This window comes from Phocoena phocoena, chromosome 3, assembly GCF_963924675.1.
Source record: "Phocoena phocoena chromosome 3, mPhoPho1.1, whole genome shotgun sequence".
Classification (NCBI taxonomy): Eukaryota; Metazoa; Chordata; class Mammalia; order Artiodactyla; family Phocoenidae; genus Phocoena; species Phocoena phocoena.
In genome coordinates, this window is record NC_089221.1 from 158,986,109 (window position 1) to 158,996,544 (window position 10,436).

At 39.3% G+C, this 10,436-nt stretch overlaps 1 protein-coding gene across 1 annotated transcript; it reads right to left on the reverse strand.

Annotated features, from left to right (window-relative positions):
* Nucleotides 1-8,155: 8,155 nt before the first annotated feature.
* Nucleotides 8,156-9,401, reverse strand: LOC136120358 (interferon-gamma-inducible GTPase 10-like). The gene is given in 2 exon segments (XM_065873773.1): nucleotides 8,156-8,230; nucleotides 8,232-9,401. Coding segments are annotated over 2 exon segments (1,245 nt in total).
* Nucleotides 9,402-10,436: the final 1,035 nt, after the last annotated feature.

Consider the following 10,436-nt stretch of genomic DNA (forward strand, 5'->3'; position numbering starts at 1 on the left):
TTTGCCCTCTCAAAAATCCCTGTGCATTTCTTCCAGATGTTTCTTTCACTTAGGCCTGGGCTCTCCTGGTAACCTCCTCTAGGCTTTGCACTCCCCAGGAGCCTAAGGAAAAAAGCCTAGCCTGAATGCAGCTTGAGGCCTCAGCACCAAGCAGGTCTTAAAAAATCACATCCCAGGCCCTTCTTTGATACATCCAAGCCCCAGGAGCCAAGCCAGTCCAAGCCAGGAGCAGCTGAGAAAGATCATGTTGGAAAAACTCACTGACTTAAGGCTGAGTGGAAATGAGAAGCACAGACTCTGGTCACTAGAAAAGCTCTGGGCATAGTCATGAGGGACACATGGGGGTCAGAACCAGAAATAGGTGGCTGGAAGGAAAGCAAGCTCCTGGGAAATTTCCTTGTCGTCATGCTTCTTGCCATCTGTCTCTGCTGCCATGCCTCCAACTTCTTACTAACTGGCCCTCATCATTTGCTTTCCTGACAACCTCACCTATCCAAAACCAAAGGGCCCAATGACATTTATCACACAAATAGAAAAAAGAATGCTAAATGTGTATGGAACCACAAAAGACCCCAAATAGTCAAAGCAATCATGAGAAAGAAGAAAAAAAACAGACATCACACTTCCTGATTTCAAAGCTATAGAATTTAAAACAGCACGGTACTGACATAAAAATAGACCCAGAGGGCTTCCTTGGTGGTGCAGTGGTTGAGAGTCCACCTGCCTATGCAACGGACATGGGTTCGTGCCCCAGTCCGGGAAGATCCCACATGGCGCAGAGCCATAGCTGCTAAGCCTGCGCGTCCGGAGCCTGTGCTCCGCAACAGGAGAGGCCACAGCAGTGAGAAGCCCGCGTACCGCAAAAAAAAAAAAAAAAAAAAAGACCCAGAGACAATTAGAACTGAATAGAGCCCTCAGAATTAAACCCCAGTAAATGCAGACAACTTATATTTGACAAGAGAGTGAAGAACACCCAAGGGGGAAAGGATAGTCTCTTCAACAAACGGTGTGGTGAAAACATGAAGGAAAATAAAATTGAACTCTCATCTTGCACCACTCACAAAAATTGACTCAACATAGATCAAAGACTTAAACATAAAACTTGATACCACAAAACACCTGAAAGCAAACATGGGGGGAAAGCTCTTCAACATTGGCAGTGATTTTTTTGAATATGACACCAAAAGTTAAAAAATGAAAGAAAAAAATCAATGAGTGGAACTACACCAAAATAAAAAGCTTCTGCCCTGAGAAAGAAACAATTAACAAAATGAAAAGGAAACATATATGGGTAGGATCTGAATGACAGAGTAGAAATATCCTGAGCTGATTTCCTCCCATGGACACACCAAAACTACAAATACATATAGAATGACTATCTCTGAGAATGACTTGAAGATTGGTAGAGCAAATATCTACAATTAAGGATATTAAGAAAAAAACACATTGAGACAGGTAGGAAGGACAAAGGCACAAGCTAGTCAGTACGCACACCCCTGGTGCAGTGACCTACAAGTATGAAAAGATATCGTGAACAGGAAGTTTGCATCATGCATACCAGCCCTGGGGGCCTGGCCCAGAAGTTGAGCCTCCAAAATGCCAGGCTTTGAAAACCAGCAGGGCTTACACCCAGGAGAGCCAGAAAGTTGTAGGAAACCAGGATCCTGCTATTAATGGGGTTGTGCACAAACCAACTCACTCCAAGTGCCAGTACAGAAGCAGTAGTTTGAAAGGTTCCCGGTGCTCCAGCAACCCTGACAAGGCTGCCCCAGCTTTCGTCACAGCCCATGCCTGCTTCAGCACCAGCCACCCCATCAAGACAACCACAGCTGGCCTGGCATGTCCAGGGACTTCTATCACTCATGCTCACCCTAGCTCCAGCCATGGCAACCTGAGTGTGCAAGGCAACCTCAGCCCAGCCCAGTGCACCCTGAGAAAAGTCTGGCCTGAACTTACTCAGCTACAGCCACCCCACCAAATTTCACTTTCACCAGGCTGGCCCAGTATACCCTATGAAAAACCCCAGCTAGTGCCCATTCTAGCCCCAGCCATTCTGCCAAGGTGGCCCTGTCCCAGCTCAGTACACCCCATGAAAAACCTGGCTTGTGCCCACTCCAGATGTAATGTCCACCAAGGCAGCCCTGGCTCATTCCAGCACACCTTGAGAAAGCTCCTCCAGCCTGCACCTACTCCAGCTACATCCATCCCACAAAGGTGACCTTGGTGACCAACCCCCCGTTCATAACCACTCCAGAAACAGTTGTCCTACAAAGGTGACTCAGGCCTTGCACATCCCAGGAAACACTGGCTTGTGCCTGCTCCAGCCCCATCCAGCCTGATGAGAATCAGGAACATGTAGTCTACATATGGGGTGTTCTTACACAAGGCCATGCCTTCAAGACTAGAAGAGGAAACTAGTTTACCAAGTTCATAGAAACAAACACAGAAAGTCAAACAAAATGAGGAGGCAGAGGAATATGTTCCAAACAAAAGAACAAGATAATCTAATGAAATGGAGATAAGTAATTTGCCTAATAAAGGGTTTCAGTAATGATCATAAAGATGCTCACCAAACTCAGGAGAAAATACAGGAACTCAGTGAGAACTTCAACAGAGTTAGAACCAAACCAGCTGAAGAATACAATAACTGGAGTGAAAAATACACTGTGAAAACAACAGATTGGATGATATGGAAGAATTCATAAGCTACTTGGAAGACAATAGTGGGAAATCCTCAATCAGAACAGGAAAAAAAAAAACCAAACTAAAATTTGAGGAATAGTTTAAGGGACTTCTGAGAGAATATCAAAAATGTCAACATATGCATTATAGAAATCCCAGAAAGAGAAGAGAGAGAGAAAGTGGCAAAAGTTTTATTTGAAGAAATAATAGCTAAAAACTTCCCTAATGTGGGGAGAATACCTAGGTCTAAGAAGCACAGAGTCCCAAACATGATGAACCTAAAGAGATCCACACCAAGACGTATCATAATTAAAATGGCAAAAGTTAAAGGAAGAATTTTAAAGGTAGCCAGAGAAACAGAACTAGTCACATGCAAGGAAAAACTGATGAGGCTATCAGCTGATTTTTCAGCAAGAGCCAGGCCTGGTGGAGACGTATGATGTATTTAAAGTGCTGAAAGGAAACACTTTACAACAAAGACTACTCTATTCAGCAAGGTTATCACTGAGACTTGAAGGAAAGATAAAATATTTCCCACAAAAGCAAAATTAAAGGAGTTCATCACCACTAACCAGGCCTTACCAGAAATGTTAAGTATTGGGGCTTCCCTGGTGGCACAGTGGTTGAGAGTCTGCCTGTCGATGCAGGGGACACAGGTTCGTGCCCTGGTCTGGGAAGATCCCACATGCCGTGGAGTGGCTAGGCCTGTGAGCCATGGCCGCTGAGCCTGCATGTCTGGAGCCTGTGCTCCGCAACGGGAGAGGCCACAACAGTGAGAGGCTCGCGTACCACAAAAAAAAAAAAAAAAAAAGAAATGTTAAGTATCTTCTTTAAGTGGAAAAGAAAAGACAATAAATAGATATATGAAAATGAACAAAAGAAAAAATATCACTGGTAAAGGAAAATATATAATAAAGTCAGTGGATCAGGCACTTAAAATGCTAGTGCAAAAGTTTAAAGACAAAAGTGTAAAAGGGGCTTCCCTGGTGGCGCAGTGGTTGGGAGTCCGCCTGCCGATGCAGGGGACACGTGTTCATGACCCGGTCCGGGAAGATCCCACATGCCACGGAGTGGCTAGGCCCGTGAGCCATGGCTGCTGAGCCTGCTCGTCCGGAGCCTGTGCCCCACAACGGGAGAGGCCACAACAGTGAGACTCCTGAGTACCGCAAAAAAAAAAAAAAAAAAAAGTGTAAAAGAAACTATAACTACATTAAGTAAAAAGATGTAAAATATAACATCTATCACATAAAAAATGTGGGATAAGGGAGTAAAAATGTACTGTTTTTAGAATGTCTTTGAACTCAAGTAACTATCTACTAAGGTAAACTAATATATGTAACTATAACTATATTTATATATATATAACTGTATATGTATGTGTGTGTGTATATGTATATATATATATATATAGAGAGAGAGAGAGAGAGAGAGAGATTGATATGTATGAACCTCACAGTAACCACAAACCAAAGACCTACAGTAGAGACACAAAAAATAAAGAGAAACAATCAAGCTATAACACTAAATAAAAAATTTACCAAACCACAAGGGAAAACACTAAAAGAAGAGGAAAATTACCAAAAAAATCACAAAGCTTTTTTTAATAGCAATAAGTTCATATCTATCAATAATCACTTTAAATATAAATGGACTAAGGAATTCCCTGTTTGTCCAATGGTTAGGACTCCATGCTCTCACTGCTGAGTACCAGAGTCCAATCCCTGGTCAAGGAACTAAGATCTCACAAGCCACATGGTATGGCCTAAAAAAAAAAAGTAAATATAAATGGACTAAATGTTCCAATCAAAAACATGGTGGATGAATGGATAAACAAACAAGACCCATCTATATGCTACTACAAGACTCACGTCAGATCTTAAACACACACGAAGTGAGAGATGCCAAAAGATATTCCAATTAAATGGAAGTTAAAAGAAAGCTGGCATAGCAAAAGTCATATCAGGCAAAATAGATATTAAAACTATGAATGTAGCAAAAGAAAAAGAGGGCAGTAAATAATGATAGAATGGTCAATCCAAGAAGTGGATATAAACTTTGTAAAAATGATCATAGGAGCATTAAATATAGAAAGAAAATATTAACAGGCATAAAGGCAAAAATTGACAGTAATACAATTATAGCAGTGGACTTTAACACCACATTTGTATCAATGGACTGATCATCCAGACAAAATATCAATAAGGAAACAAAGGCCTTAAAAGACAAAATAGACCAGATTTCTTTAGAGATATATACAGAACATTCCATCCAAAAACTGCAGAATACACAATCTTTTCAAGTGCAGAAGGACCATTCCCCAGGATAGATCACATTTTAGGTCACAAAACAAGTCTCAATAAATTTAATAAAATTGAAATCATATTAAGCATCTTTTCTGACCACAACAATATGAAACTAGAAATCAATTACAAAAAGAAATCTGGAAAAAACATAAACACATGGATCTTAAACAACATGCTATTAAACAACCAATAGGTCAATGAAGAAATCAAAGAGGATATCCAAAAATACCTTGCGACAAATAAAAATGAAACACAGCTTTCTAAAATCTGTGGAATGCAGCAAAAGCAGTTTTAGGAGGGAAGTTCATAGCAATACAGGCCTATCTTAGGAAACAAGAAAAGTCTCAAATAAACAATCCAACTTTCCACCTAAACAAACTAGGTAAAGGAAAACAAGCAAAGCCCAAAGTTAGTAGAAAGAAGGAAATAATGAAGATCAGAGCATAAATAAAAGGGGATATATGTATACATATAGCTGATTCAATTTCTTTATACAGCAGAAGCTAACACAATATTGAAAAGCAACTATACTCCAATTAAAAAAAGAAAAGAAATAGAGACCAAAATATAGGAAGATCAATGAAACTAAGAACTAGTTCTTTGAAAAGATAAACAAAATTGATTAGACTTTATACAGACTCATCAGGAAAAGAGAGGGGCAAAATAAATAAAAGAGAAGTTACAAACTTACCATAGAAATACTTACAATCATAAAAGTCTACTACAAACAATTATATGCCAACAAATTACACAAACTAGAAGAAAAGGGTAAATTTTTAGAAACATGCCATCTTCCAAGACTGAATCAGGAAAGAAATGAAAACATGAATAGACCAATTATTAGTAATGAAATTAAATCAGTGATCCAAAAACTCCCAGAAACAAATGTCCAGGACCGAACAGCTTCATAAAGGTATTCTACCAAACATTTAAAGAAAAGTTAATACCAGTCCTTCTCAAACCATTTCAAAAAATTAAAGAGGAAGGAATGTTTACAAACTCATTCTACAGGGTCAACATCACCCTGATACCAAATCCAGACAGAAACACCACAAAAAAAGATATCACAGGCCAATATCCCTGATGAACACAAATGCAAAAATCCTCGACAAATATTATCAAACAAAACAAAAACACATTATAAGATAATACAGAATGATCGAGTGGGATTAATTCCAGGGATGCAAGGATGGTTCAATATCTACAAATCAATCAATGTGGTATACCACATTAACAAAACAAAGGTTAAAAATCATCACAATAATCTCAATAGATGCAGAAAAAGCATTTGAGAAAATTCAATATGTATTTATAATAAAAACTTGCCACAAAGTGAATACAGAGGGAACCTCAACATAATAAAAGCCATATATGACAAACCCATAGCCAACATAATACTCAATGATGAAAAGAAGAAAGCTTTCCCTCTATAATCAGGAATAAGACAAGAATGCCTACTCTCACCACTTTTATTCAAAATAGTATTCTATGTCACAGCCATAGCAATCAGAGGGTAAAAGCAAATAGAAGGAATTTAAATTGAAAAGGAAGAAACAAAACTATCACTATTGGCAGATAACATGATTTATATATGTATATATATATATATATATATATATAAAGACTCTACAAAAAAAATCTATTAGAACTAATAAATGAATTCAGTAAAATTAAAGAATACAAAATTAACATACAGAAAAAGGTTGCATTTCTGTACAATAACAACAATCTATCAGAAAGAGAAATGAAGAAAACCCATTTATATGTTCATTAAAAAAATGAAATACCTAGGAATAAATCTAACCAAGGAGGTGAAAGACATGTCCTCTGAAAGCTAGAAGACTTGGATGAAAAAAGTTGAAGACAACACAAATAAGTGGAAAGTTATGATCAGGGATTGGAAGAATAAATATTGTTAAAATATCCATACTACCTAAAGCAACCTACAGATTCAATGCAATCCCTATCAAATACCCAGTGACATTTTTCACAGAACTAGAAAAAATAATTCTAAAATTTGTATGGAAAAAAAAAGACCCTGAATACCCAAAGCAATCTTGAGAAAGAAGAACCAAGCTGCAGGTATTACACTCCTTAATTTCAAACTAGACTACAAAGCAATTGTAATCAAAGCAGTCTGGTAGTGGCTCAGAAACAGACACATACATCAATGGAACAGAATACAGATCCCCAGAAATAAATCCACGCTCCTACAGTCAATTAATCTATGACAAAGAAGGCAAGAATATACAATACGGATAAAAGAACCTCTTCAAAAATGGTGTTGGGAAAACTTGAGAGCTACATGCAAAAGAATGAAACTAGATCATTTTCTTACAGTGTATACAAAAATAAACTTAAAATGAATTAATTACATAAATATAAGAACTGCAGTCATAAAACTCCTAGAAGAAAGCATAAATAGTAAGCTGGTTGACATCACTTTTAGCAATATTCTTTTTCCATCTCTCTCCTCAGGCAAGGGGAAAAAAGTAGAATAAACATTTAGGACAGCATCAAACTGAAAAGCTTTGTACAGTGAAGGAAATACCAACAAAAAAGTCAGTCTACTGAATGGGAGAAGTTATTTGCAAATTATATATATGATAAGGGGTTAATATCAAAAATATACAAATATTACATTCTAAACCATTTCTCTAATCCTGTCTTCTTCTACCTGCTGTGGTTCCCCACACACATCAACTGTTCACTTGGCCATATTCCCATAGTTGTGTATTTTCCCTTATTTTGGTGAGGATGGTATTGAAATGATGACTGGGGATAATAATTCATAAAAAGCCAATAGATAACAGTTATCTTAATTATTACCAAATGTTTATTATCAGAGTAAAACTTGCAAATGAAAAATACCTTATAACACCAGGAGATTAATGAAAGTTATATGGTGCATATCTGTCATGATTAGAGCAAAATAGCTTAGAGAGTACAGAAAAGAGGTTATGGTCAAATCCCCTTTACTTAGCAGTATAGCATCAATGTGGAGCAATGGTCTTTTTCCAACAGTGAGACAATCTTTTTACTTTAGGGTAGTGTTGGCCTTGGTGGTGGGTAGAAGAGGATCCTGCTCCCACCCAGAGAACACAAGACCTGAGGCCCTTTTGTTATTCGGTTAGGCAACTCTACCCATCTCTGCCTCATTCTCTTAGACTTCAGCTCTCTAAAGTCTTATGCAACAGCATTTTAACATCGTCAGCCACCATATTGATGAATTTCAAACGTAAAAAAATATACTTTCAAAAATTGAAAGATAGAAGATCGGAGTCCTCCGTTCACTGAGCAAAAGGATTCAGCACATTTCATGGCCTTTGCTGCTATACTGTCATTCTTCACAAATAACCAGAAATCCAAGGACTTTGTGGAGCTCTTGATCTCTTGCACAGATGAGCCCAGTTTCTGGGCGATCTCTTTGACTGACTGCTCATCCAAACCAAAATAGCTTCGATAAAGGTTCAAGCACTTCTCCTGTTTAGGCAAATCAAAGCCACTGAAGAAGGCCATGAAAGGGATGATGGCCAAAGTGGCTGATTTCAGGGCATTCAGCCAGATCTTCTCTTTGAGGATAACTCTCTTCACCTCAATGAAAGCATCAGACAAATTGGACAACTGGAGCACAAAGGTGTAGCGCTTATGAGCAGGGAGATCCTGCAACAATGTCTCCTGCAGTCTTGGGAAATCAAACTTATCCGGGTGAAAGTTGGAGACCAGGAAGACACATGGATTAGATACTCCGATGTTGCTGAGAATAGCCAGGTAGTCATCTCGGATCTGCTGAAGGACTCTCTCCTTTTTGAAGGATATGGGTTTGCTTTTCTCTTCACTGTGTAATTCAGCATCCACCATTGTTCTAACAAAGTAGAAATTCTTCCCCTTCTCCTTGATTTTCTGGGCCAGGAGAGCATCATTTGAGCTGAACCGTGAAGAAGAAATAATGATGAAAAAGTCATAGTCATCATCTCCCACAATTTCTAGATAAGGATCTGGAAGGGAATTGGGAGTCCCAGTTCCAGGCAGGTCCCAGGAGGTCACACTGGGATATTTCGGATGTTGATAGGGGGTTTTCTTCATGGTGGTTGGCAGAACTCCAACGTGAGCAGACCCCTCCTCTTCATGACCAAGACCTAGCAGGGCATTGATGAAACTGGACTTCCCAGAACCAGATTGCCCAATCACAGCCACATCCAAGGGAGCGTTCTCAGATTTCTGAAGTGCTTCCTGAATCTCTTCAACCACCTCTTTTAGCTTCCCCTCCTGAAAGACTCTTTGAATACGTTCAACACTTTCCTGAGAGAGGATCCCCACTGCCTTGCTGATCAATGTGGAGTAGTGAGGGACACATTTTTGGGCCAATTGCTCAAAATTCTTTCCTGACAGGAAATAGGAGGTGAACCAATCCATGCCAGTTAACCCTGGATGATCTGTGGAAAAGGAAGGGAATAAGGAGGTAAGGTGAATGAAGCAGCAGAACAGGCAGGTTCAGCTGAGGAAACACAGTGGTCTCAACAGATCGGTCCCATCTCTCACACTTACTCATGTTACTACAGTTCATTTATTTTTCTGGATGACTTTTGTTTCCATTGCTACAGAAAAGACTACCTGTTTTCTAAGCTGATGATTTATATGTCCCAGGAGTCAGGACAATGTAGAGATAGAAAAATGGCCCCTAAGATGTCCACATTCCCAGAACCTGTGAATATGTTACTTACATAGCGAGAAGCACTTTGCAGATGTGATTAAGTTAATGATCTTCAGATGGAAAGATTATCTTGGTTTGTCCACATGGGTTAAATATAATCACAGGCATCCCTATAAGAGTGAGGCATGGCCAAATGCAGAAAAGAAGATGAGATAATAGGAACAAAGGTTGTAGTGAAGATGGAGGGAGGGCAATGAGCCAATGAATGCCAGGCAGTGTCTCGAGCCTGGAAAAGACAAGAAAATGGAGTACCTCCTGGAGCCTCCAGAAGGAACCGGTCCCACTGACACTTTAATTGTAGCCCCTTAAGATTCATTTTGACTGCTCACCTCCAAAACTATAAAAGAATGAATGTATATTGTCTTAAGCCACTAAGTTTGTAGTAATTTGTTACAGAGCAATGGGAAACTAATATAGACTGTCTGCATTTTCCTGAAACCTGAATACAGAGCCCAGCACCTTTCCATTCTGCAGGAAGAATCACTTAGGCCAACATATTAGTGAGCACAGACGACTTCCAGAAAGACCCTCACTTCCAATAACCTGCAGCAAATCAGGACAGGACTTGCCTTGTGGGAGAGGCAGGAGACAGAGACAAGCCCACCAGGTGACCTGCCTGCCAGGATGTATGTTCCATAATGTGGACAACCAAGAACATAGTCATTGTGGTAATAGTTACCCCATGGCAGCTTAATGTCTATTTACCTCACTTTATGGACCAGTTTGGGTGGAAGTTA